We start from the raw sequence: 27653 nt of genomic DNA, 5'->3' as shown, positions 1-27653 counted from the left end.
AGAGGTTACTCGGGTCCCTTTTCTTTCTCCCTCCCTCTGTCACTCTCACTCAGTGCCGAGTGAGACAACACCATGTCTGCCTGACTGCAGCGTTTCATAGAACCTGCAGGAAAGCCTATCTACCTAGAAATTTAAGATCTGTAACAAGAAAAATAAACAGTTGAAGAAACGTGACAAAGAAAAAGGAGAAGAAAACAAGCTCATTCGCTGGACCGAAGGGAGACCACAACAGGATTTTCTCAGTGTCTCCATCTGCACAGGTAAGGTATGATTCACTGCATGCACTGACATTTATAGATTTACACAAGAAAGGACACGCAAAGACATAGCAACAACATGCAAATGTTCAAATGTATGTACTATAAGTTTGTTGCTGAATAATGCTGAACAATTGACTATAAAGTGTTATTTGCATAATTTTCTAATTAGAAGTTTTATCAGTTACCATTCAGTTCTTTGATTCACAAATATTATCTCCAAAATCAACAAACGCCTGATGGGGAAAGATTTTAATCTAATTACTTAGATTAATTACAATCGCTGCCAAAAAAATGTAGTCCAGACTTTGGATCAATGTCAATTAAGAGCATTTGTCAGCTTTGGAGGTCTGACATTCAGTCCTTTGAGATGTGAGGCTATTCAATAATAGCTGAGCACCAAAGCATCTGTGTTCAAACTGAAGCTGCACGCAGGAGGTCTGATCAGTCCTGAAAGCTAATAATAAAATGGTATCTTTCGTAATTACAGGTTGCATTATGTGCAGTTGTGTTTTTATTTTGTCTTATACAAAATGATCACATTTTACGAAATATCTTAACAGTTATTCTGTAGCCTGTTGGTTAGTTGGGTACTTTGTGTTACATATTCAGGCACATGCATGCTGGGAATGTATATACATACATTAGAAATATGAGATACTACTTTATTTAGGCAGTAATCATGTAAGGAAAAAAATAATTTTCACTTTTTCACTTATAATTACCTCAGCCAAGCAGTTACTGCTTCTGCCCCTGTTGGTTTGTTTGGTTGTTTGGTGGTTGGTTGGTGGTGTTTTTTTATTATCAGCAGGATTATGCAAAAACTTCTGACTGGATTTCCATGAAACTTGATGGAAATGTGGGGCAAGCAAAGAACTCATTCAATTTGGTTGTGGTTCTAGAAAAAGGGGAGGATCCAGGAATTATTTTTCCTGGAAAACAGGCATATTTAGGTGCCTGAGTGTGTGTCATTGGGTGTGGCTTCAATGAATTTAAGGGGACTGTTAGGCCTCGGTGAAGTTATGCACACCACTGAGTTCCATTCTAGTCACACATCTTTAAATATTTCATGATCAATCTTAGATGTTTCTGTGTCTTAGCCCACACAAAGGATGTCATTATCAATACAAAGGAAATAATGTAACAATGTTCTGGCTCTCTGTGACTCGGGGAGTCTCTGTGCAGCTTGCCAGATGACCAAAGGGGAATGGTGCAGAGTCGAAAGTCAAACAGCAGCATTGATAAACTGGGTAATTAGAAAATCACACCCTGAAGACACCCTACAACACAGATGAAGGGTAAAACATCTGACGCTCCTTGCATTTTTGAATGCTATTGCCAAAAGTAAGAATTTGCTCCTCTCCATAAGGGAATACATAGATGCACACTCCTACCCGGCAGCATCAAGAACCGTAAAAGATTCTTGACTGGTGGGCAACGCTTTGTTGCTGCTTACTGGCATTCAACCTAACACAGCTAACCTTCAAACCTTATCTGCTGATTTTTATATTGCCTGCAGTTGTTCAAATGTGTATCTATGTGTTTGCTCATCTTAAATTGTGTTGAGTTTTTCCTTGGCAGTGCTGATGCTGTTAGAGAGGTTTTGACCTTAATGAAAGGGTCAGCAGGAGATAATGACATTGAGCCAGGAGTCGATCATTTGCCCTGCAGAAAGACATCCGCACTGCAGTGTCAAACTTCAGGTTGACTTTGAAAAAACACCTAAATCACCTAGTTTATGAAACCTAAATTTACCCAGTATCTGGTTCATACGTTCATAACATTGCAGTTCATATAAAACATCCCAGTCGTGTTGATGGCAGTGTAGAGAGACAGAAATGTGTTATATTACATGTGCGTGTGCTGTAGAGTGACCATTGTCTGCTGTAGTATCTGCACTAAAACCACTTTACATTTTGCATGGCAATAATGCATATCAACATGATCAGACCTCCTATATTTCCCACTCAGATAATGAGCGATACCGTTAAGTCACTTCATCAGAATTGCATCTAATCAACGTTGACTTAATTTGTTTGCCCACAGCTCTTTTCAGATGCCTCTGCAGCCTCAGGATGATGGCAATCCGAGATTGACACAGAGTGCTCAGATTAGGAAATGTCAGAGTCAGAGAGAACAAATAAAGTGAAGGTTTAGACAGACAGGAGGAGAGAGCAGGAAAATGGGGTGGGAGAGAGTCGTCCTTCCTGTTTTGCATTTTGAGGGTTCTCAATTCTCATCACGTATCACAAATTAGCTGCCTTTGGTTTATACAAAGGCCATGGTAACAGCGTTACTAGGCAAGGGTGGGTTTCTTCCAAGTGGTCAGATCAAGTACGGCGTGAAGCCAGATGGGATCAGAAAACCTATTCCTGCTGTTGATTATGGACAAAGAAATTAGAAACCAAAGACACAATACCGTCTGCAAATGACAGAAGCTAGACACGACGAGAAGTGATGCTGAGCAAGTAATGGTTACTAACAGGATTTAAATTGGACATGTGATATTGCCAGTATGCTCTTCAAAGTGATTGCCCCGGATGTGTTTAACGCATGGAATCCCTGCGGTGGAACCATCTGCGAAATATTTTATGAACTATTTGGATCACTTATTCTCACAGTGATGAGATGGAAAATCTCAGCTTTCACCACCTTTATTGAAAAAGCTCCACGGCAAACCTGAACCTGCGTAAATCCATTTTTAATTTGTCACATCCACAAAACACATCCTGATATACACCATAGCACTGTCTAAAATATTCGCCTAAAATATCCCACTGTGTATTGGGTACAGACCTGCATACAATGACACATTATTATAATACCCAGATAATTAACTATTAAGTGACCCATCTCGCCCTACAAACATCTGCATTTATTCAGTTTCTGCAATTAGCATGATCATCGTCTTGGGGTTCATTCACACCTGAATAGAGAGCTGTCAACTTGTGATGGCATCATGCGAGATGTATTTAAATAACAAGTCCCTGAACAGGGCCTTATTAATGCATGAATAATTCAATTTTGATTTCTCAGTAATCCTAAACTCCATGAAATGAAATCATCCAGACTTAGTTTGCCTTACCGACAGATTGATAGATAGGTAGATAGATAGATAGATAGATAGATGCCTGCTTGCATATTCCTATTCACAAATCATACAGCACTACATTTTTAAATGATGTACTCATTCATATTGCATGGTGTTTTTGTAAACTATTTATTGATGTATTGATAGTTCATCTTTATAATGAATTTTTATTGGCCATTTAAATATTAAATACTTTGTAAATTAGTCCATGTGTTTACATCGTAATCAATTTGTGAACAAATGTATTCATGCCTATTTTAATTTTAATTAGTTGTTATTGTTGATTTATGTTCCACATCTAGTCCTCAATTAAAAATATGGCAGGCCAATAAAGCTCATTATAAAACTGTTTACAGAAACCAGCACACAATTTGTGTCCAAATTAAGAATTTTAACTTGGTCAACCCAGACGGTTGGAGATACTAGGTTCATGTGCTGGTGGATAGTAGCAAGATAACAACAGTAGAGAGTTGGCTTCAAAACAGGAAGTGCACTTTCAAATCCATATACATGAACAAACCTTGTTGATAGACTTCTCAATCAACATGCACTTTCAACTGCATTTCCACACAGACCTTTGAATGCCCATAGCATTCCAATGTATGATAGATCCTTACCACTTCCCAGAGGATTTTTTAAAAAAGAGCAGTGTATGGGATTCAGTATCTTGAAATAAAACTGAATAAACAATAAAAAATACCCGGACGAATTAGGGATGTATGACATTCTTGTGAGGATTAGCCTAAGTGGAACAAACATTCTCCCTCATTCTGTAGGATCATTATCATTCACTGTCAGAGAGCAGCTGCCAGGACCCAGAGAAAACATCATGCAGTTTAATGATTTTAGAACTGGAGAGGTGTGATGCAATGATGTTGAGTGAGGTGACATATTTTTGCTTTCAGTGTGACACACAGTTCCCGGGGATGTTATAAACTTCAATTTTTATCACGGGTAAAAGTCTAGAATGGGTTCAGAGAGACAACTCCAGAATTTCTATTGAAAATTATCATGATTTTAAATTATCTTTAATATCTAAATGATTTAGTGACATATACATGGGTACACTGGAAACTGCTAATAGTCGATTCAGCATAATTTGAAATGTGCCAGTTTGCAACTAAATGGCTGCCTGAAATTCATAAAAATCCCCCAAATTATCACATTCTTTCATATGAGAGAGACACACTATAGCTACCTTATCCTTGCCAATGAGTATTTCCTACCCAAATCCCAAATGGTTTGCTGTTGCACTTTAACTTGTTTTTCCGGTGAACATTTAAAGGGCTTGTGCCATCTATCCATGCTGTCACTTTTATCTGAGCAGCAGGTAGTGAAACTTACATTTGTGTTGCTCTACAGCAGTACAGTAGAGGTGAATAGAATTTGACTTGTGTTGTTCAGGTTATCAAAAAATTAAGTGAGAAAATAATCTACCGCAACAGAAAGAGCATACCAACGTTATTCTTGTTTTCATCAACTGGACTAGTAAATCCCGTTCTAATATGAAATGATATTGTGAACTATATTTGCATTGATAATGAAAAGTCAACTAGAAACTGAGAATGAATCTCTAAACACGATCAATCAAGTGTCACGGACATCAGCAATATCAGTGACACTGTGGTTCAGTCAATTCCCTAAGAACGTGTGTCGTGCATGTATCGATTAACCAAGCTATAGAATCCCATTATCCCCATTATTGGTTTATTATTGATTATGTTATCCTTTATGTTTAGGTTGGTCTGCAGAGACATGGATATTTTCATGGATTTGAGTGTCACCGGAAACACCAGCCACGAAACAGGAGAAGAAAGACTAGAAGTGTATAAAAGCAAAGAGCTAAACCACAGCGACCCCCTGGACATGTTTGTAGGCATGGAGCTTCTTCTACGTTTCAGACCTCTCTTCCTACCTCTCTACGGCCTTGTAGTGGCCGTGGCTGGTGTTGGGAACTCCATCCTGTTGGCTTGCATCTTGGCTGACAAGAAGCTCCACAATGCCACCAACTTTTTCATCGGTAACTTGGCAGCAGGAGACCTGCTGATGTGCTTGAGCTGTGTTCCACTGACTGTGTCTTATGCCTTCGACAGCCGTGGCTGGGCTTTTGGGAGACCCCTGTGCCACCTGGTCCCCTTGCTGCAATGTGCCACGGTGTTTGCATCAGCACTTTCGCTCACTGCCATCGCTGTTGACCGCTATGTTGTTGTAGGTAAGGGCACGGGTTGGAAGTTACTACGTACGTTTAATCAACTGCTGAGCTTTAGTACAATTTTGAGGTACTTTACCTGAGCATTTTTCAATTCATGCTATTTATTCTTCCACTCCACATTTAAATTTTACACCAAACAACAATATAACAAGCTTTTAAACAAACTCCACAAAATAGTGTTATTTGCCTTTAAACTTGGTATATGTTTTTCATTTTGGTAAATGTTTAAATTAAATTTTTAAAAAAGCTCAAAGCAGATTTGTGTATTAGAACATAACCTACTCCCCCTAATCATCACACAACCCTTCAGATGTATCTGGTGTCCCGAGACTTAAAACTGTATAAATTTTAAGCAATTAAAACTATCTCCACTTCCAGCAGCTACAACAGTTACAGTAATATGTATGTATATACTGTATTAGTCAGAGGGACCAAACAAATACTTTTACTTTATTATTTTAACAACAGTTTGCTGCTAATACTTGCTCTTTTACTTTTAAGTAGGATCTTTAATGCAGGATTTACTTACGAATGTACTTCTTTCATCAGCGAGTAAGGGGTGTAACACTTCTATATCAATGTGATGGTCAAAATGTCTTCTTTAAACCCTCTAGGTGGAGGATTGTGGATTTAACGGGTGTATTGCTTTGATGCTTTTACCTGTTGTATACAAGGTGTGTATTTATTTCCTCTCTGTCTCAGCACACCCAGTACGGAGGAGGATTTCTGTGTGGGGGTGTGGTGCAGTGACTCTGGGTGTATGGCTTTTGTCTCTGGCCCTGGCGGCGCCTCCGTCTCTCTACACACGCTACCTGGACCTGCGACCGAGTGGAATCGACTTGGTAGTGTGTGAGGAATTCTGGCCAAACAGTGGCAATCTGCGGCTGCTCTATTCCTGCTTCATTCTCATAGCCTCCTATATGATCCCGCTGCTGTCAGTCAGTGTATCCTACTGTGCCATCACTATCAGCCTAAAACGCTATTCAATACCTGGGGAGCCATCTAACAGCCAACAGCGCTGGAGCCAAAGGAGGAGGAAGACCTTTTCTTTGCTGGTGGCCTCAGTGCTGGCCTTCGCCCTGTGTTGGCTGCCTGTACAGGTGAGTCTCACACTATGTTAGATCTAGATTCAAAGTCAAACTGCAACCCCTTCTTATCTGAACCGTTCAGTTCAGCAGAATCTGCGGAAGATCTCTATATGGCAGAGGATTAGGAGGAAACTTTACACGTATCTGCTAGAGGGAATCTGCTTTGAATCAAACCAACTTTTTTTTTTAGAGAAAACCCCAACACCCTTCCAGGCTCACCAGACACATGCATTTAGACATTCTGGTCTTCAACCACACCTCTCAAATGTAATGCATGCTAGTGGCCTGGGGCCTCATTAGGGAGTTTCCAAACATGTGTGTCGTTGCATGGTCCTCTGCACAGCTGATCATGGAATTTAACAGGGTTCTCACAAAACTGTTTCTGTGGACTAACATAATCATTCATTCTTGGGGAGCCCCTCTCAGCCCCCCGCCTGGTGCCCCCAGGCAATCACTTGCTTTGCCCTCCCTGTTGTAACACCTCTGAATGGTATAGAAAATTATAAACTTGACAGCAGAGAAGTGATTAAAAAAAAAGCTATTAATCTCATGAGATGATTACATTTGATACATCATTGGGCACAGAAGCTCATCATCAGGAAATTGTGTTTACAGAACCAACATTGCATCCACAATGAGCCATGCAAACAGATTGAGATTGAGGGCAGGCTTTACATTGTTTTTTGTTTTGCAGGCACTCCTTGCAAACAGATTCACACATTGTGGCAGTGTCTCAGTGTCTCGATTGAAGATACATTTGCAAGTCCTAAAAGGCTTGTGCGTGCCCATGTATGAATCGCACTTATGGCATTTTTTATGATTAGTCAAACATGACAAAATGAGTATTGTTCAAATGTTGTTTACTATAGCTTTATTATAGCTGGAAATTAGGTTTTAAAGCCTAAGTTGCCTCATGGAGTAAATAACTAATAGGAATCTATTTTAATCACAATATCAGGGCAGTTACAAGTGTTCCCATGTCATTGTTTAGGTCTTGAACCTGTTGCTGGACCTGGACCCAGACTTCCACATCATAGGGAAACGCTACATAAACGTCCTACAAATCTGCTGCCATTTAGTAGCTATGAGCTCTGCGTGTTACAACCCATTCATCTACGCCTCACTGCACAGCAAGGTGCGCATGCACCTGAAAGGCTACCTCTGTCCTTGCCGCAAACATCACAGGGCAATGGTGGAGAGAGGCACGTCCGGGAGCTGATTTCGAGCCGTGCCTGCTGCGATCCTTCTACTTTAGCAGCTCCAGGCATGAAGAGTCCCATCCTGCACCCTTAACATGGATGTTAATAAAAACACGACAGCTTCTCAACATACATTTAAACCAACGTCCTCCAATTTCCTGTGTGACTTCAAGACATTCAGCCCTCTCTTGTACAGTGTCACCAGAGGTAGGTCTAAATAATGTCATCTAATACTACCAGGTAAAGATGCAGATCAAGTCCAGACTGCAGACTGTTTATTTCTATGGTGAGGAAGATTAAGCCATCCTTCGGGATCCCTGTGCTTTTCTTGGAAGGCCGAGCTGCTGGTGTCGACAATAAGCAGATCCTGCAGCTTTAAGAAGGCCAGCTGCAGCCTGAACAGACTCTTTGGCTCAGGGGCTCTGTAGTAGACTTAAGATGGATGCTGACACCAGGGATGGTTACAATAGTTACAGGGCCTGGTTATAGTTCAACAGTGAACGCTTGACTTCAGGGAGCTGACCAAACAATGAACTCTTCTCAGCAGACATGGATTATGGAAAAAGAAGAGAATAAAAAAACAGAATGGATTTGTTTTTTTATTTTGCTCCTGGTACTAAATGTGTGTGCTTGATAATCTTCTTCTTATATCCTCTATCAATTGTCTGTCTCTCTTGTACAACATATCACCTTCAATATATTACATTTGCTATATTAAAATACACATGCTATACCTGCTATTTTACAGTCAATGTGTTTTTTTTCCACAGTTATTTGGCTCCACAGTCTAACTTTCCGTGTCATCTGTGCACGTAGATAAATAACTGTGTGTTTGTTTGTATGTTGTGTGTACAGCTGTGTTGAACCCATAGGCCGATAGACACCTGAAAAGCCCTGTTTGTAGCATTTAATCTGTGCCAAATTCATAATAATGTTACCTTACTAACAAATCCTCATCACGTTGCCTCTGTCTGGAAAAAATAAGATCGACACAATGATCAATTTAATATTCAGAACATGAACAAAAAAGGCCCCGATCAGCGTCCCCATTCTGACGCCATCATTGCAATGTTGCACCACACACTATAAAAGTTTCACAGTGTATCAATAAACCCAATCAGCCTTTTGAAAAATGCCAAACAACATTTGTTCGCTCAGCCCACTAATGGAACTTGAACTAAAACACCCAGTATCTACGATCAGCCAACTGGCAGGAACTAAAATACCCAGTGTAGCTTTAGTGCAACCCAACAAGGCCCAGCTTTCCAGTCAATGCTACTAACAGTATGCCAACTGTCACTTCTTAACTATCAGATTACTTTGCTGTCGGTTGCTCAGCAGATAACTTGCCCTGGCTCTTCTCTCTTAGGGAACCTTGAGACTGCAGTCAACTCGCTTCGATTTGATTTTCGCCCTGGTGCTCATTCTGCCAGCTTTGTTCTTCAGAAAGGAGGTCAGTTCCTCGGTTATTATTCCTCGAGAGTTTAACACTCAGCTCATTTGCTTTATCAAGACTTTATGGGTTCAACTGGATCAGATTTGACTGTGGAGCAAACAAAGTCTATCATGTTATCATGATTGTTATCAAGTTTTTTTTCCAGCTGAGCCCCATTCATTCTAAACTAAAATAAGGGTGAAAAACACTAGACAAACATTTCTCAAGTTAAATAACCACTTGGTAATTGGGAGAATTCCCAGTTTCACTTCACTTTCAGGCCGGTCACAAAAAATCTTCTGTGGGATTTTTTCTGTACATATATATATATATATGTATTTCTTGTCTGTTTGAAGAAGTTTTTCCATCTCCAAATCAAAGGTTCAAGGGAATTTTTTTTTTTACGGATTGTAAAAATCTCTAATAAATCTCTATATATTACAATATTACTTTTTTTTAAGGGGGTAAATCGATGAAATCAAATATCTAATTTGGGTTTGTGGTTCTAAAATGCCTTGATGTTGTTGATTCACTCTCAACTTCAAATTAGAATGAAACTCTCTTTCTCTTTCTCACTCTAACACACCTACACCTACACACAGACAGAGAGAGGCTTGGTTCTCAGGTGTATGTGCTCATCGTTTGCTAAGCCCTTCATTCACTGTGGAGGTGTTTAAAATGTCAACTGCAACATTGATCATCTCATATTTTTTCTGCATAAACAAAGACAACATAAATCCAGAGCACCTGATCAAACCACTGGTTTATTTGCATTTACATTTAACACTGACGTTCAGACACTGAGGAAACATGGTCATGCAACAGTAATAAGTGCTTTTTTCGTGGCATGCATCACAGTAATGTAATTCTATACCTGGGTCGCACAATCACAATCACAGCAGCCCTGTATAGATTGTAGGGAAAACACAAGGGCTCTTCAACTCCAGTGGTGTCCATCCACAAAGCAGGAGTGGCTGTCACTGAGGAACTCTTGGCAGAGCAGAACTGGGGATTACAATCCAATGACACAGCTCCAAGATGCATGTTATTCCACCCTGGGAATGGTAAGGATACGAGGGAGAAAAAAACAGACAAAGGCGGCAATGTTGTTCCCTCAAAGAATATCTGATTGTACACAAAGGGTTGTTATGAGATACGCCTGCATTCCTGCTACTTACAGGCTAAAACTGGAGATGCAGACATGACTTTAAACAGCTACTGTATTATGCATAATCATGTACATGCACACACACACACAGAGACACACATATGCATACGAATGCGCTTGTCGCCTCATATGTTTCATATTAAATTATTATTTAACTTTGCTCTGTTGGATGAAGCTAGGGCACAACTCTCTGCCTGTGTCCTTCTATTCCTCTTCCAGAAGAGTTTCGCCTCCTCACGGACCCCGTTACTGACCAGTGCATACAGCACAGGGTCCACCACGCAGTTCAGACTGGACAGCGCCAGCGTGCACGAGAAGAAGAAGTGCATGGTTTGTTCAAACTCACAGTAGCTCCCCCCAGGAAGTGTGTTTTCGCTGTGATAGAAAACGAGTGAGCGTGCGAGCAGGAGAATGTGATATGGAGCAAAGCAAATTGAGAAGATCCCAATCACGCCAAAGGACAGCAAGCGGACCTTCCTCTTAGCCTGGGCACTCAGGCCGGGACTCTGGCCCACAGTGGCCAGCACTCTCCAGTAGCTCACCGCCAACACCAGCAGTGGCAGCAGGAAGCCGATGGCCACTCTGATCAGGTTGAACAAGGCAACAGGCTTCTGCATGGGGTAAGTCTCATAACAACGGTCATTGCTGTTCATGTCATCGTGGGCATCCTTGAGGTTGTCATAGAACAGAACCATGATGTGCAGCACCACCACCACAACGTAGACAGCGACACACTGTGCCCAGGCGTAGTGTGATGTACGGTGGGTCTTGGAACGGAGCGGAAACGTGACCACAATGCAACGGTCCACAGAGATACAGCAGAGCAGGAAGATGCTGATGTACATGTTGGAGTAGTAGAAGAAGCCAGCTATGCTGCAGGAGATAACACCCAGCTTCCATTGGTGGTCCTGGTGGTAATAATTGACCCAGAGGGGCATAGTGAAGAGGAAAAGCATGTCGGAGAGGGACAGGTTGAGCAGGAAGATGCCCAAAATGTTTTGCCGCCGCACTTGTTGCCAAATAGGTCCCAGAGTCAGCACGTTGAAGATCAATCCAAAAATAAATACCAGGATGTAAACTGACATGAGTAGGTCACTGATGGCGCTCTTTTCAATTTTAACACACACTGCGGTGGAGTCTGTGGTTGTAGGCGGAGGTGTGACTGTGTCGTTCATTGTCCCCTCACTTTTCTGCCACCCACCCTGTTAGAAATTCACCTGCAAGCATGGGGGGAAAAAAACAAGTTTTACAAAATAAGTTGCAGATTGAATGAGTACAGCTGACAGAGGCAACAGCCTATGCCTACAATATCTTAAAATTCATGGTACAGCTTAGACATTTTGTATACCCCATCCAATTTCATGGTTGAGAGAAAATAGTGTTTCTTTCAGTTTCTCTCTACAGCATAGAGTGAGCGAGTAGACGAGACGTAGAGTCAAAGGCTCCCAATAGAAATGTTACAGACTTTGTCATGATGAACAGGTGCACCCATGGTTCTTATGGAAACTGAGATGTCAACTCCTTTCTCCTCATTGCCTCAACTGCTCCGTATGAAGAAAACATGTCCTGCATTTTTTTTGGTCATAAATGTCATGGTTTTATGGAAATTGAGAGGATTAAGAATCAACTGCCTAGTACCGGATTAATTAGATGTGGAAAACTCTGAGCCAATCACGATATTTTATGTTAATGCAGCTTTTTATGAAACCGTCGATAAAGTGTAACACTCGTGGTCCTGAGTGGTCTGACTCTGAGCGGCAGGCAGGGGCAGCGGGGACTGAGCTGACACAGTAAGCATTTGCATTTTACTTTACTTTCCTGTAACCAGTGCTTTATACAGCTCAGGTGCAGTTTTACAACCCCCAGTCAGACACAAACAGTCAATTTTAATGTAGCCTCACAGAGACCGACTGACGGTCCAGTTTAATGTCTGATGAACCAGCCCCAGACAAAGAGGATTTAAATGTTCACTATATGAGCAATTTGAACTTCATCCAATATGAATTAAATTATTAATTCCTTCCCGGATGCACATTCTGACCTGGTCCATCACAGAGCTGTGCCGCTGTGGGTGTAATTCCCTCCGGTTTGGCAGACAAATCACAGATATTCGTCTGTGTTGCTTCCTGTCCATAATTATGCATATTCTGTAAAATCCAGGTTTAAATGGAGAAATAGCTTATAAAACCTTTTTACATACAACTGTCATAATTATACTTACTGATGGGACTACATTATCTTGAGTGATATGTTTTTCTTTTCTATTTTTGTGATATAAAAGCTCTGACTTAATTGTAGTGTGTATTCTGTTGCGTTTTGGAATACTTCCAGTATTGCAGTATTGTCTGTAAAAGAGTGCCAGGTGTTTTTACTGTTTTCACCACACGGTGAGAATAAGCTAAATCTTTTTGTATATACCTGAAGCATTTTATCTAGATTTGTAGATTTTAAGCTGTCGTTTTTTCTCTCTCTCTGTCGGAGATTTCAACAATAGGAAATTCAACATTTGTTCTTTATCCGTTGATGTTGGTCTCGTCACTACATTTTGTTCTATTGCAGACTCGGCCCTGGTGTGTTAACAGGCTCAGGAAGCATCTAATGCCATTATCATCAGGACAGGGATAGGCTGTCCTGTCCAAACTCAATAATGGAGGAGCCATTTAGAGACAGACCACCTTTAGCGAATGATAATGTGCGCCTGCATGAGTGTGTGTCTTTTTGTGCATGATCGTGCCTGCAGGCATGTGAATATGGGTTTGATTTAATGGATTATTCATTAGATCTTGAGACAATGCGGATTGGGAAACTACGCAGACAGTAGTAACGGAAAGTCTTATTCATGAATCTATCTGTTCCAGAATTATTCATCGGCTGCTATTTAGTCATGAGTCTGACTGCTATGACACAAGTTGGTGTTTCCCTCTTACAAATATTAGGTCTTCAACAGTAACGTTTGTTTCATTTTATCTTTTCGCTTCTTTTTTTCACCTTTCTCCAGCATACATGTTTTCAACTTTTGTTTTGTATATATGTATTTTTCACAAATAGAGCATAATATTCTATCACAAAGACCTACTACAGGCCTACTTTACACCGCTGGTCCAACCTTCAGCTTGTCCTTTCGTCCATCTGAGCCAATTTTGCTCGGTATTTGTTAATATTATCATCTGAACTAAGCCTAGATGTTATTACACACACCTTGTCACCAGTGAGGCTTTAAAAGTGAAAAACTTCAGCCCTTTTTTTTTCTTCTTTTTTTTTCAAACAAGGCGGCATTTCAAAAGTGTATTAGTCCAGTTCTTATGAAATGTATCTATATCTTCTTGTCAAGCAGTTCCCTGCTGCAGTCTCCGGCCTGTGGAAGTAACCACCACTGGGGAGAACCGAGACATCTAGTCCAATTATTTTTGCAACTGAAGCATGACGTCTTTTGTCTTGAGAGCAGATCACTAGGAACATAAAAGTAAACCAGCAAAGAGTTTTCAAAAAATGAATTAACTCATTCAACACCGTGATCACAAAAATGTAACCAAAAAAACAGTTTTGCTGTCTGGTATTATTTTCAGAAACCTTATATCCTGAACTGAAACCAAGAATGACCTCACCTGTTGTTTCTGGTAAAAGGTGTGTCTTGATTGTAAAGGGAAGATGTCCACTGGGTGAAAAGTTTCAGACATATTCCAGAGCTGTTTCAGGTTCGGCCGAGTTCAGTCCAGGAGGGTCAGAGGACGAGCTTCAGGAGACTCTTCAGAGCTGCTCACACACAGCGAAGACTGTCCAGTAAAACATGGCGCTCTCAGATGATAATAATCCGCCAATCTCTCTGCGTGCCTGCTGTTTTGTCTTTGCTCTGCTTGAGATGATTTGTCGTGGACAGGCACAGTTGAAATGTCAGCGAGGGGTGTGGAGAAGGGGTTGACCAAGTACAAAAAGGGGAAGACACATGTTGGAGGAGGGAGGTCTGGCTTTCCACATGTGCGCAGATGAAGCAGGCTTCAGGGGTGGGGAGAGACGTTAACTGTGGTAGAACAGATCCACAGATGTGGGTCAGACAGTTTTTTGAAAAACCCTTTTTTCTGATAACTGTGTGGGATGGAAATTCTGTGGGCAGACATACAGTTACGAAACACAAGCGCAACTTCCTTATTTGACTTTCACATTGGTGTGAGTCTGTTCATGTGATAACCATTGTACATATAAATCATTAAAGAGCATTCCTGACCTATTTGAAAATGCTCTCTCTTTATCATCTTTCTCTCTTAGTGTAGATGTTGCTCCTCAGTGTGACTCCGTGTAAGAAACCTGAAGTTGTGTTATCAGTCGTGTCACGGTTAAACAGAAAAATGAGGAAAGGAAGTGAGGTGAGACAGGATTTTCATGCTGTGAGCTCTGTGCCAGACAGGAACAGTGTAGGTTAAAGAGACAACATTTTACCCAGAACAACCCTGTACCAGTGCAGTATCCAAGTCACTTTTTATGTTTACAAAATGGAATTTGTGAAGGGAGTCTGCAACCAATCTGTTAATATGTTGAATAAACATTTACAGCAGCTGTGGATGCTGCGTGTTTTCTTTTGAGGAGGAATTCATACCTGAGGTCAGCTACACAAATAGCAGCGAGAAGGAAAGAGGAAGACTAGAAAGAGAAAATGCCAAATATTGTATTGCAAATTAGTCTTATAGAAATACAATCTATAAGAGGCTTTCTAACTTCACCACTATTCATCCATCATGTTTTTTTCTCTCTGTCCATAGAGGCAAAGTGAGTGTTTCAGAGTCTGGCTCTACAGTAAATAATATTAATGGTGAATCTGATAAAAAATGCAAAAGGAAATTGCTGGGCAAATGGGTTTGTGGGTACCTGTATAGTAGCTGAGCTGACAGTTCATTTTAATCACTATGAAAAAAAGACGAGAGTGAGGCTTCGGTGACAGCACTTCCATAATTCTAAACGTATTTATGATAAGTAGTTTTCAATGGCCAGACATCAGATCTTATGCTGACTCCTGCTACAAGGGATCAGTATGATCAAAGGGCAGATTTATTGGTAACATATTAATACTGTATGCGTGCAGTGAGTGGGCGAGTATTTGTGTCTGTATAATGACGTACATATATGGTGTTTCATTGCTGAGCTCTGGTAGAGGCACAATTAAACAGAGAAATGTATTTTAAAAGAAAAATAAGAGTCATTTTGGAAGACAACCACTTTGGAAGCTCCAGCTGAACTTTGGAACCAGTTATTGCAAAGAAAAACAAAAGCTGCTCTGTGTAGTTTACACACTCAAGCTTGAAAGGAGACATGTTTTACTGCAGCTAGACTATGACAACATAAGTATGACTTGAACAGGAAGCAGGAGCACTTTAGGATGATGGATACTCTGCGGAGTGCAGACATTATAATATTTTGTAAAGCCTGCACTGCATATAGGTCATTGTTAGTGCCTCTGATTCTTACACAACCTATATTATGATTGTTATGTCAAATACAATAATACAATTATACGACTATTTTCAGCTACTTCAACAAACATAAAAATACATCTTTCAATAGCAAGAGTTCGCTCAGCTGTGTCGCTGTGCTGCCTCTTCTCCTCAGTGGAAAGCCTCCACAGGACTGGGTTTGACATTTTAAACGCATAACTTGTAGAGAATGGACATTTTTTGAAGTTCAAGAGACTTGCCGAGTGCTGACGTCATCAAAAATACGTAGCCTGTAAAAGTTACCTCTTGTCCCCTCTGTTTTCTTTCCTTGGCTTTAAATAGATTTTCTGGTGAACCTTTAGGTTTTGCCTCAGTCTCAGACAACTGTAACTATTCAGCTCTTTTTTTCTTTTTGTAATTGAAAATGCAAATTATTTTACACTTTTGAGATGATTAATTTCAAAAATGCATTTGGCCTAAGTGCAAGGGCAAAACTCAGCAGCTGGCATAGCCTTTCAATGTGCTTGATGGGCAAACCGCAGGTCATTTGTTCTGCAGCTGATGAGGAAAGTGCATTCAGACTTTGTGATCATGTTACAAGATTGGACTAAAGATTCCCAGAGCTCAGTGCTCCCTGCAACAAAACGCGATGTTACACAAAACAACAGAATATAGTGATTGTAAAGATCATAGAGATATTGGTCTATTAATGATGAAACACTGATATTTGGGTGACAAGACACAGATACTGCATATCTGTAACACATAGCTGATTATGGCCGGCTCTTTGTGATGTCATTGTCACTTTAGCTAAATGATAAGAATACTTGGGTAATAACCTCTTGAGCATACAATTTATTGAATTTTGATGAAAATACCTTTTTTTTCCCCTCAGACTTTAATTTCTCAATAACGGCAAAACAAAACTAATTTTCTCTTGTCAGCTGGAATAAATTGGCATAGCGTGTGTGTGTGCGTGCGTGCGTGTGCGTGCGTGCGTGCTTGTGTTTTCCTTTCCTTCTCATCCCAAGCAAAGCTTTAGACCAAAACACCGTACTCCACTGAAGCTGAAAAGAAGTGAGCAATGGGAGTTCTCTGAGGTTTAGATGACAAAACACTGGCTAAAACCCCAGATGACAAAAGTAACTACTTTTTCTTTCTGAAAGCCACACTAAAAAGGAAACTACAAATTGTTTATTATTAATTGTTTATTATAAGACTCACAGGATAATTCCGGTGATATTCTAGATTTTTCTTATGGTCATAAGAAGACAACTGGACTTGCTTGAGGTTTTTCTTTGAGGACATTTAACCGCTGAGACTGAGAATCTCCCCAGACACAAAATGTATTTATTTAGATTTACTTAACTAGATGGTCATTTAGACGTGTTAACTTGTTGGCAATCACAGCATGTCTCCTTATTTGTCTAATTTTACATGGCTCCCATCTCACATCAGCACATACAGCACGCACCCAAGAAACAATGCTTTGCTCTGTTCTGCACTTAGCTGCACTTTCATTTGTCTCTGCAACAATCACAGATCTCCGCAGAAAAATCCCAGACTGGACAGACAGAACAGGTTGAAGGAATAAAATTATTAAAATCTTCTGACTACTTTTTTAGGTTTTGATTATACAAAAATCTTCTAATTTGTTGAGTGTACACTTTTATTGTGTTTGTGGACCGTTCATGTGTATCATAAATGCTGCCGTCCATGAGGGACTTTCAAATTTAAAAAAATGACATCAACCACAAAACAGTTGCTATGGTAGAAACTGTATTTACAGTGTGTCTTAAATAAAGACACACCTTTTATCTCTCGAGGTTATCAATCTGGATGCATCGCTGCTTTTAGTGAGGAACTCACTATTTGTCAAGTCAGACTCCTCTTCGCGAATTATATCAACATTGTTTGTTGTCAAATGATATAAAGCTAAATAGAAACTAACTTGTGTTGGCAGGTCAGTTGTCAGTGCAAAGACAGTGGCCTGAAAAGGTGCAGCTGATGAAATGGTTACAAACCTGCCTACACAGAGGTAAAGAGAAAAGTGTATCGGGCATTGTTGGGCAATGATGGATGTAGTGTAGGAGGAACAAGGTCCTGCTTTCACCAGAGACGCGGGCTGAAGTGCACTCATCACTGAATGGAGAGAGAAAAAACACTCTTCGCCTCTGTAGCCACAGGGTCCTCTTGAGTCCCACTCAGTCTATGAGGTGTAATATGTGAGGGACAGAAAAAAGTCTTTGTCTATTTGAGTTCCAGTTTCATGCACCCGTATGAGAGCATGCTTAACATTTTGCATTGGCACCAGTCACAGTAGCTTTAATCAGAAATTACAGTTTGCTTGTCTGGGATAATCTGCTGTTCTTCAGAGAGGCACAAAATAACAGTGTGCCAGACTGCAAGAAGAAAAGTAATTTATTGCTGCAGTGCAAGTGGTCCTTCTTCTTTTGTTATTCAAGGCATGCCTTTCCCTCTATACAAGGCCTGCGTCACGGTAAGGGTCCTTATTTCTTAAATCTATTACTGACAAAAAGCAGATTGTCTATGTATGACTGGCCGCTACTTTCGTTGTGCTATAACTCCTCATCACATATCCAAGGCCGCGCAGTTTTGTGTGTTTTCTCTCGCGCCAGCCGAACATTACCATTTCTAGATATACGTTTCGTGACGATGAATGATAAGATAAATGAAACCTCCAAGACGAGAAATATATTGTTCAAGGTTTGTATTATTTAATGCAAAGTCTAGGATCGTCCCTCAAACATGTCATACACTGTCTACCCATGTTTGACAACTACGTAAAGTTCAGGTTACACGTGTGTATAATAGACCATCATAACTACAGTATGTTTTATATTGTATCTAAATGATTCTACTTCACAGAAACATGCAACATGACAGGTAGCCAACAAAATCTCCTCATCATTGACGGTATGTAAATCTTATATACAGGCAACTCTAAAGATTATTCACCAATTAAATACACAACCTCTTGCCTTCATAGATGTGTGAAAGTGGGTGACTCAACAGTGAAAACAGTTTTTCACCTTTCAGGAACAGCAATTGAGGCTAATGCTGCATAGCACTACAGCTGCTGCACATAGAAACGTGTCATGTGACTGATGAAAGCTGTCTAGTCACGGCAGGTAACAAACAGCCCCGATGCTGAGGTTCATTTAAACCCGCAGAGCCATCTTCAATCACATACATTTTCTCAGAGTCAATTGTGGTTCAAAACTCAAGTGGTAATTACTGGAGAATTTGCTGTTGCCAGATCAATACTTCCAGTTTTCACTATAGCACATGAATTTATGGTAAATCCTTTTTTGAATACAGATGGGGTTGACGCCACGCCGCCACATTAGTAATTACCAGCACAGAGGAAGCCTTTTGTCACTCTAAAGTGCTCCACCACTGAAAAGAGATGGAACCCATTTTTACTTGAGACATAAGAGGGAGTGCAATTCCAGTCAGTCCAATTGGATGAGACTAAAAACTAATTTTACTTCTTTAAATGAGGCAGTTTCATTTAACTATGAACACACATTTGTTTACAAAAAATCCATAAAAAATCCATCTTAACCAAATTCTTATCTTGATCCCTTGTGGCAAAATGGTATATCCTGCTTTACTACGAAAGAAGCATTTTGCGGGGAGAAGAAGAGAATATGCAGTGTTTTTCTAATCTGTGTGGCAAATTAGGATTTAAAGTTTGACTCCATTTTTTTCTGCAAAGACTCCTCAGGTCACCCGCACAGAGGATGTGTAATAGAGTTTAGCAATCATCAATATGAAAGAGTCCAAACAGTTCAAAAGATGAAAGAAGAACCAATCACAGCAGAGGTAAATGGTTAGGAGGAAGTTTTGATGAACTCAGTCTGGAGGCGAGAAATTGGATTTATTGCTGTAAAATTGAGTGCTGGCACACAGTGAACACCGTGTTGTGAAAGACTAAACAGCTGGACACTACCATCTCATTCTGCCTCTCCTCTTTCCTAATGGATCTTGAGTTGTCGGTCTTTTCTCATCAGAGGATGCTGACCCTCTCAGTGAGGCCTTGCACATCCGCATCCTCTCCGCCCTCGTCGTCGTCAGAGCCCGGCGCGGCAGGAGGAGGCACGAGGTGCGCCGGGTACGGCAGAGTATGTTCACGGGCAAACATCTGCCAGCGGCCATCGTCACTCTCGTGAGTGATGTAACGCTCGCCGAGTTTAGTCTCCAGTTCCCGCAGGTCCAGCCATGCCTGATAGTCCTGGGAAATGAGATACAGGAATATACACAGGGATTCAATTTCAGTTTTAGTTTTAGAAGCCTTTGAAATTAGATCAAAGTGAAAGGGGCTTTTACGTGTTTATAGACCAACATCCAGTAATCTGTGTGTGTGTGTGTGTGTGTGTGTGTGTGTGTGTGTGTGTGTGTGTGTGTGTGTGTGTGTTTGTGTGTGGGTCCAAGTAAACTGGAGAGCAACATTATAAATTATGCTTTCATGCAAGTTGGAGCTTGTTTAACCTTATTAATCGATGAACAAAAAAAGAGTGGACTTGTTAAACTTACAATGAAAACCTGTCTGGGACCTTTAGGAACTGTGCAGTCAATGGAAAACATTTGTATAGCTAATCTGTCCTCTAACGCAGACAATTAAGTTCCGCCTTGAGCAGCCATCTCTCCGGCTCCTTCTGTTTACATTTGCCTTTTTCTGTTTTGGCCACAGATTTTATTAAGATTTTACAAAAAGGTGAAGTTCTTGTAGAACCACCTACAAGAACCACTTTTGGCCGAGTATCATCGGTAGAAAATAGCATTTATTTTCTAAGAAAATAACATTCATGAAAATACATAAATAAATTGAAATAAATAAATAAATACATTTATTTTCACAAATGTTTCATAAAGTATGAAACGGTGCATGTGTTTGAGTGTAGTAGTTTGCACTGTATGTAGGAATATACCTGTAAGTATACATGGCTGAGACTCTTGTCCACGCTGTAGCGTTTCCTCATCTTAACTTGCAGCAGATTGTTGATCAAGTCGATTGCTGGGAACACAAAGACAAATTACAGTAAAGAGAGCATAAAGTCATCATAAATAGCTGTAGGCTTTAACATGCTCGCTGCTTCTGAACGATACTATTCCTGCTTTTGGTACAAATGCAAAGCACTGAACAGGAACCATGTTTGACCTTATCATAATGACGTAGATACGTTTCTGTACTACCTGTCTTATCACAGATCAAGGATATTATGATAAAATCTATTGTGAAATATATCAAATGTATTTGTAATGGCTTGACAGTTCTTGTCAACCTTTCTCATGGGTCACCAGTTTATTAGGTACACCTAATAAACAGTCCTGCAGTAAATCCCACTTTCATACAGATTATAATGTTTGGTATTTGTCTTAACTGGTGTACGTCTTTCAAAATAACTATCAAGATGAAAACACACCTCTCTAGCAGTTTCAACAGAAACATTATATTACATTACATGAATTTAGCTGCTTTTGTCCAAAGCGACTTACGATAATTGTATTCCAACCATAAAGATATTAACCAAAAAGTGCAAAAATCATGCGAGTACATAAAAAATGGATGAAATAGGCTAAACGGCTTCAAGTGCTCCAGAAACTCAACACTATATCCATGCTGAAGGTCGGAATTATTTCAGAATTGTTTTATTAAACTGAATTAATTCCAATAAACTACTAACTTATGGAACATGAAGATTGGACCGCATTTATATAGCGATTTTCTAGTCTCATCAACCATGTGCTTAACAACACAGTTGACATTCACCCATTCACACACATTCATACAGCGCTTTTATATCTAGCGCTTTGTCTGTCAGTCATGCATCTCATTCAAACGCTGCCAGCGTAGCCGTCAGCATTAGTTGACGACCCACTCCAACTCCTGAGCCACAGTCACCAATAATGACTGAGCATGTATCCACTTCCTTCTCTAGGTGTGTCAAATCACACTCCTCTCATCCCTCCTCCTCTGTGTTTACCATCACTAGAGATCTGTCTCCAGGGGTTGGGAGGGTACATGAAGGCTGCGTTGTGGATCTGGTCGTTGATGTCTTCATCCTCATTAAACGGGAATGTCCCACTCAGGCTCACATACATGATGACGCCGACCGACCACATGTCCAGTGAGCGGTTATAGCCCTGATTCAGCAGCACCTCGGGGGCCAGGTAGGCAGGGGTGCCAACCACCGAGCGCCGAAAAGACTTTTCACCGATGATACGGGCGAAGCCAAAGTCACACAGCTTCACCTGAGAGAAAGAAACAGTCAGTAATAGCAGGCAGGGAGTCAGGTACCATCCAGCGGTACGTATATTTTTTAAAAAGAGTTAAAAATAACAGAATAACTGAGAGGCCTTTGAGAATTAGAAAAAAAATGTGAGGCAACAGAGTTGAGGGTCTGCACTTCAAGCACTTTTTCTTATTTCAGAATGTGGAAACTATGACTTGCGCATATGAGACTGGTGTGTGTGGGCTATATGCATTTGTGCGCATATATTTATATCTATACCTGAGGGAACGGATCAGCAGAGGCGAGCAGCACATTCTCTGGTTTCAGATCGCAGTGAACAATGTTTTTAAAGTGCAGATGTCTCAGAGCTGCAAGAATCTACAAACCACAAAAACAGGATACGGGTGAGACACACATATTGTAACTACAAACTTTCAACCACATGTGCACATTTGAATGCCCTGGGATGCATAAAGAAAGCATCACGCTACCCAGATAAGTAGACCGCAAAAAGCATCTGTCAAGGACACTGAAGCAGCAGGGCGTCATATGTCAGTGGTAAATGTCTCGCACAAAAGCAACAACAGCGATGTTTTCGATGTCACAATAAATTTTCTTTCCGCACACATCTTTGCTAGGGAGCATACACACCTGTGTGATGAGGAACTTAGTGAGCCTCTCGGGCAGTCGGCCTTTCTCACTGGAGAGGATCATCTCCAGCATGTCACCATGCAGCTTCTCCATCACCACAAACACTTTCTCTGGGGTCTCAAACATGCACTCCAGGTTGACAATGCCCAGGTGACGTAAACTCTGAGGGAATGAGAGAGGGGAAAGGTGGACAGTGAGGAACTTGTGGAGGAAAAAAGGGGCTGGCAAGCAGGAGAGGAAGAATGGAAAGAGGAGATTACACAGAAACAGGAACAGTAACTGAGACATGGTGTCAGCAGTAGACAGCAAACCACAGACAAGGAATGTGACGCACAGGCTGATACATTCATGTATGAGTGTGGCTGTGCCTTTTTAATCTGATGTGCCAAATGGATAACAGTGGAGCTGAGGGGGAAGTCAGGTCTCCATCTGCTGGTGCACAATGTACACTACTATCAAGTATGAGCCTAAACCAGAGAAAGTTGGCAGTTGAAGAACATGACAATCTGCCTCTAAATCGTACATTCATCTCAAGTCATGTTGACTCTCTGTTAGCAATTAATTCTTAACCTTATAAATAATGTAAACTGTTTCAAGACTCTTGTTTTGAAGCCTTTATCTTTATAAACAGTGTGTTTTTGTTGGTTGTTTAGTGTGTCCTGGGGATATGGATTGACTATGGACTAAGATCTTATTTTTTTTTACTTTTTATGATTTTATCATCAGGAACATACACTGCAACTGTGGAAGGCAGTAAGGCAGATAACTCTGACCTTTGTGATCTTTGTAGATGGAAATCTGGCGATCGTTAGCCCAGGCCAATGTGTCACAAACCGATTCTCTCAGTGAGTCAATGATTTTGTGCTTTTCAAACACTCATAGGTATGGGGGTCTTAATTTCCTTTCAAAAAATAATCTACAGACCATGAACTGGTTTCCTCAGACACTGAACAATCTGTTCCAGAGAAGTAACCACAGGGGAAACTGTTTTCTGTTAGCAAGAAATAGCTCTCATGGCTGTTTATTTGGAAAATGATTGACTATTGAGTCTATACTAAACGTCTTACTATGGACACCAGCATTGTAGAGAATGACAGCGGACACCAATATCCAACATACAGCAAAGCGCCTGCTTTCCGTGTCAGCATGCACACTACAAATGACGCTCACCTGCAGGTGCTGTGAAAGAGCGTGTTTACCTGCAGTATGGCCACCTCGTTCCTCAGCTGGCTCTCCTGCTTGGTGGGAAAGCGAAGCTTGTCAATGACCTTGACCGCCACGTCCCTCCCCGTCTTCCTGTGCTTTCCTGATGGAGAAACAAAGTGTTGGTGACAGCTGTGGTTGTGAACCAAACCTCACATGTGTATGTCATAAGTATGCCCATTATTTGGTCCGTGTTATCCACAGTTTGTGATGGACTTAGAATAGTTGAGCAGTGATCACTCTTGTGACATGATTGTAGCACTAAGAAGCAAAATTTCAAAATGAATGCCAGAGAACTTAAGCCATATTCCATTTCATGTCAGTACAGTCAGAGATTCAGGTGTGTTGAGCTGGCAGCAGATTTGTCAATTCATAAGGTTTTTTTCCCCAAATATGCACGTGACACATCTACTGTTTGCCACACAAAAATCACACAAGCATCAGTGTTTTGGCGGGGTGGTTGACATATGCCACCTGTGTCTCTCTAGCTTTGATAAAATACAGCAATCCAGAGCTCAATGAGCATCACCACCGAACACAGATCTACATACCTCCGTACACGACTCCAAATTGCCCAGATCCCAGCACTTCATCAGCAAAAATCTGGTAAACTGTGCCAATATCCTGTGGGAATGTATTTCATCAATTCATCAGCACTCTCAGGGTATATATGAAATTAAAGAATGAAAGAAATTGATAGAAAGTCATACCACGTTCTCTTGGATTTGACTGTTGGACACTGATATGCTGACAGAGGCTTGTCCTAAAAATATAAAAGGAACAATATACAAGTTATAATTCCATGGTGTTTTCTAATTTGTATATTTTGTGCTACTTGTCAACAACAAATACATCACATAATACCTACTCTGAGGAATTTTTCTCCAGCACTAAACTCCCTCAACTTTTCCTAATTGCCATTATTATACAGGTTGATGGAAGTGATCTCACGCAGACCCAGAACAACAGATTTTCCGTTCTTTATTATTCTAATTTAGTTTGTTATTTATTGAGGTTGTTTGTACTGAGAGTGAACGTACCACAGGTTTCCAATACTGCGGTTGTAGCGTGTTGATCTGTTCCCGGTCTGGTGAGAACTGGTGTGTGCTCCCTCTACCTGTGCCTCCCATTTTCTGTAAACTATGCCCCCATATATATACACACACATTCCTGTGCATCTAATAACCACCACCAATTATCACTAAATATATATAACTCCTACAGGAAGAGTCTGCTCTCTAAAAAAGCAACAGCAGACTCTTCTTATTTTTTGGTATATTGAGCTGACATGCCCATCCATAAAACTCTTGGTCAATATAACATAACCAATAAAGCACCACCTACAGTACATTTGGCTGCTCTCAACTTACTATGAGTTGTGTTGCCCTCAGCAGGCGGTGCATCCTGAAAGATGACAGGCATGAGGGCCTGGCGAATGACGCTCTCCCACGCTTTGGCCACCTCACGCCCAATGCCGCTATTGGGCGCCACTTGGCTAGGTGAGGGAGGGGTCTGGGGGAGAGTCTGGGGGTTGCTTGATGACAGGGTGGGGAGGGTGTTGGGGTCCTCCCCTACAAAGTAGCACATAGTGCCTGTGATGAGCTCAAAGCAGTGGGGATTTGTGCCTGGTGGGACAAGAGTGAAGTTGCCAGCCGGACGCACCTCTAGAATCTCAGACAGGGGGATCTCCTGCAAGAGGATGGACAAATGATGTATCACAAAAAGGGGCTGCACACATAATATAATTGAGTTGGGATCATTGCTGTGGAGTAAACTATAATTACCTTGTAGTATTTGTTGGTGGTGTTGTTCTGGAAAAGGATGACGCACTTACAGTCCAGACGCCAGTAGTGCCTCTTTCTCTGTTGGGGGTTGGAGTGGGGTGGGATGAGTTCAGACAACAAAGACAAGACATTGAAGAGTGGGATAGGGAGAGGTCAGAGTGTGAGGGGTGGGCCATCGGACATTGGTAAAGTTTGTGGAGGTGATGTCCAGAGGAAGAGGAGAGTGGCCAGATGAGAAGAAGGATGAGCAGGACTATGAGCTGCAGACGAGAGGGTGAAAACAAAGAGAAAGAAAAAAAGAGACAATAGTGAAAGAAAGAAAAAGAGAGCTAGTGCATGAGTGTTTGAAATGGACTACAGAGGCAGAAAAGTGTCTTTGAGGTCAAATATAGAGAATATCATGTTGTTATAATGTTTTCAGGGAGACACATCATCATCATCAATTACTTAATTTTTCCATATATATATAGCACACACACATACATGCTCAGAAAACGTGCACAAATAGAAGAGGAAAATGAAGCAATCAGGTCCATAAAGGCAAACACCAAACGATCAAGGCGTAAACTGTTGCGAGAGAAGCTGGTTGAAAGAGAAAATTGACTGATGACTAGAGAGTCCTTTTTTTCTCTTGAGTGGGTGAAAAGCAAAGTAAACACACTTGCTGCAAGAAATCATAGAAAAGAGTGAAGAAAGCATGTGTTTACCATGGTGTCCTTATTGCTGTAGTGAACCATCCATCCTTCTTTGATCGCCGTACTGGATCGCCGGGTTGTCTGTCTCATCGACTGGACCACCCTCATCAACGGGATGTAAACACTAGAAAAAAAAAGGTCAAAATGTGTGTTGAGTTTGTGGTGTTCCTGTAATGTTCCTTTAGCGATGTGTAGTTGTTGTAGTTGTTCGTAAATGTTTGCATTCTCTCATACTTCTGATCTCCGCTTGTTCCGTCCTGGTTGTTGTCGGGAGAGAAGGACCCAGGGATGCTGCAGGCCTCGTCTGAGTCATCTATCGAAGACTTGTCCGAGTTGTCGTACTCACTGGTGTAGTCCATGGGCACCTCAGGGTCTGCACTGGGACTCAACAAGTCTGCCGCCCAAAAAGGTGAGAGCTGGTTGAGTGCAACATAAGGCTGCAATGCTTTGAAAATGCTGTGGAAAAACGATGCTTCTACTTGCTACTTCTAAAAGTACTACAAAGCTTTAAAGGGAGAGTACAACATTACATGCATCAGTACAGAACACGGATAATACTCACCACAGTTACTTTTGTTGTCTGAGGAGATAAAAACACATCAGGGCCAGTGAGTTTCAGTCTTGTTAGATTGGTTATATCATATAAGGTTATTAAAGTAACCACGTTCTGACAATGGAATCATACAGATGAGAAAAGGTATACTTTTATTAAATCCATGCAGGGTTAAATAAGTCAAAAAACAAATCAGAAAGGTGGCAGACTCAAATTGTCCCTCACCTCCGATAGTCTCCCCGAGGCAGTCATTTGGAACCTTGTACGCGCAGCGTTTATGACAGTTGAACTTGCAGTCTGGAGAAGAATGAAACACAATTCCTTCGCATTAGATTCCATGTAATCTGATGAGATTCTGCCAATGACCGGCATCACACTGGACATCCGGAAAGGAGGCCACCTTGTTGTGCGTACTCACCCTTGCACTGTAAGCCCTGCCTAAACAGTCCTCGAAGAAGCCTCTTGCAGTACTGGCACACCGTCGGTCGCGTGTACGAGTGGACGGCAAACGTGTGGGGCACTTTCACCTTGCTCATCAGGATCTTATCCAGATGAACGGGTCGGCCCGTGTAGAAGCGCCGGGCTTCACTCGGAGTCCGTGGCTGGCCGAATATAGAGGGGTGAAAGATTTATC

General features: G+C 41.1%; 3 protein-coding genes across 4 annotated transcripts in view; 1 reads left to right on the top strand and 2 right to left on the bottom strand.

Annotated features, from left to right (window-relative positions):
* The first annotated feature begins 5 nt into the window (after nucleotides 1-5).
* Nucleotides 6-8587, top strand: si:dkey-202l22.3 (7 transmembrane receptor domain-containing protein). 2 transcript variants are annotated; one of them, XM_035623304.2, is made up of 4 exons: nucleotides 6-265; nucleotides 5088-5560; nucleotides 6263-6660; nucleotides 7640-8587. In XM_035623304.2, the coding sequence occupies exons 2-4, from the start codon at nucleotides 5104-5106 to the stop codon at nucleotides 7865-7867; spliced, it is 1083 nt and encodes a 360-aa protein (XP_035479197.2). In that variant the 5' UTR covers nucleotides 6-265; nucleotides 5088-5103; the 3' UTR covers nucleotides 7868-8587. The 2 variants fall into 2 exon arrangements, with proteins under 2 accessions (XP_035479197.2, XP_035479196.2); XM_035623303.2 differs by having other exon boundaries at nucleotides 8-260.
* A 1439-nt stretch (nucleotides 8588-10026) lies between these two features.
* gpr184 (G protein-coupled receptor 184) lies at nucleotides 10027-14368 on the bottom strand. Its single transcript, XM_035623305.2, has 2 exons — nucleotides 14056-14368; nucleotides 10027-11667 (listed from the first exon to the last, which is right to left on the bottom strand). The coding sequence occupies exon 2, from the start codon at nucleotides 11623-11625 to the stop codon at nucleotides 10585-10587; it is 1041 nt and encodes a 346-aa protein (XP_035479198.2). The 5' UTR covers nucleotides 11626-11667; nucleotides 14056-14368; the 3' UTR covers nucleotides 10027-10584.
* Nucleotides 14369-18589: 4221 nt separating this feature from the next.
* Nucleotides 18590-27653, bottom strand: part of prkd2 (protein kinase D2) — a 29939-nt gene continuing 20875 nt past the window's right edge. The window contains exons 5-19 of the mRNA XM_035622729.2: nucleotides 27438-27621; nucleotides 27245-27316; nucleotides 27029-27046; nucleotides 26701-26860; nucleotides 26479-26590; nucleotides 25772-25849; nucleotides 25358-25676; nucleotides 24698-24750; nucleotides 24539-24611; nucleotides 23984-24090; nucleotides 22785-22946; nucleotides 22413-22511; nucleotides 21885-22152; nucleotides 20829-20914; nucleotides 18590-20131 (exon numbers count right to left, since the gene is read on the bottom strand). Of these exons, the coding sequence (XP_035478622.1) occupies nucleotides 19907-20131; nucleotides 20829-20914; nucleotides 21885-22152; nucleotides 22413-22511; nucleotides 22785-22946; nucleotides 23984-24090; nucleotides 24539-24611; nucleotides 24698-24750; nucleotides 25358-25676; nucleotides 25772-25849; nucleotides 26479-26590; nucleotides 26701-26860; nucleotides 27029-27046; nucleotides 27245-27316; nucleotides 27438-27621 (2016 nt within the window). The 3' untranslated portion in view covers nucleotides 18590-19906. The remainder of the gene's footprint in view (nucleotides 20132-20828; nucleotides 20915-21884; nucleotides 22153-22412; nucleotides 22512-22784; nucleotides 22947-23983; nucleotides 24091-24538; nucleotides 24612-24697; nucleotides 24751-25357; nucleotides 25677-25771; nucleotides 25850-26478; nucleotides 26591-26700; nucleotides 26861-27028; nucleotides 27047-27244; nucleotides 27317-27437; nucleotides 27622-27653) is intronic.

Source organism: Scophthalmus maximus, chromosome 11, assembly GCF_022379125.1.
Source record: "Scophthalmus maximus strain ysfricsl-2021 chromosome 11, ASM2237912v1, whole genome shotgun sequence".
In the NCBI taxonomy this organism is placed as follows: domain Eukaryota; kingdom Metazoa; phylum Chordata; class Actinopteri; order Pleuronectiformes; family Scophthalmidae; genus Scophthalmus; species Scophthalmus maximus.
The sequence above is the reverse complement of the archived record's forward strand: the minus strand, read 5'-3'. Positions and strand labels throughout refer to the sequence as shown.

Bases quoted from the DNA above. Each gene is read 5' to 3' on its own strand.
- si:dkey-202l22.3 (XM_035623304.2), top strand. From the start codon at position 5,104: ATGGATATTTTCATGGATTTGAGTGTCACCGGAAACACCAGCCACGAA. The intron at 5,561-6,262 runs GTAAGGGCACGG...TCTCTGTCTCAG, and splicing joins TGACCGCTATGTTGTTGTAG to CACACCCAGTACGGAGGAGG. The intron at 6,661-7,639 runs GTGAGTCTCACA...GTCATTGTTTAG, and splicing joins TGTGTTGGCTGCCTGTACAG to GTCTTGAACCTGTTGCTGGA.
- gpr184 (XM_035623305.2), bottom strand. From the start codon at position 11,625: ATGAACGACACAGTCACACCTCCGCCTACAACCACAGACTCCACCGCA.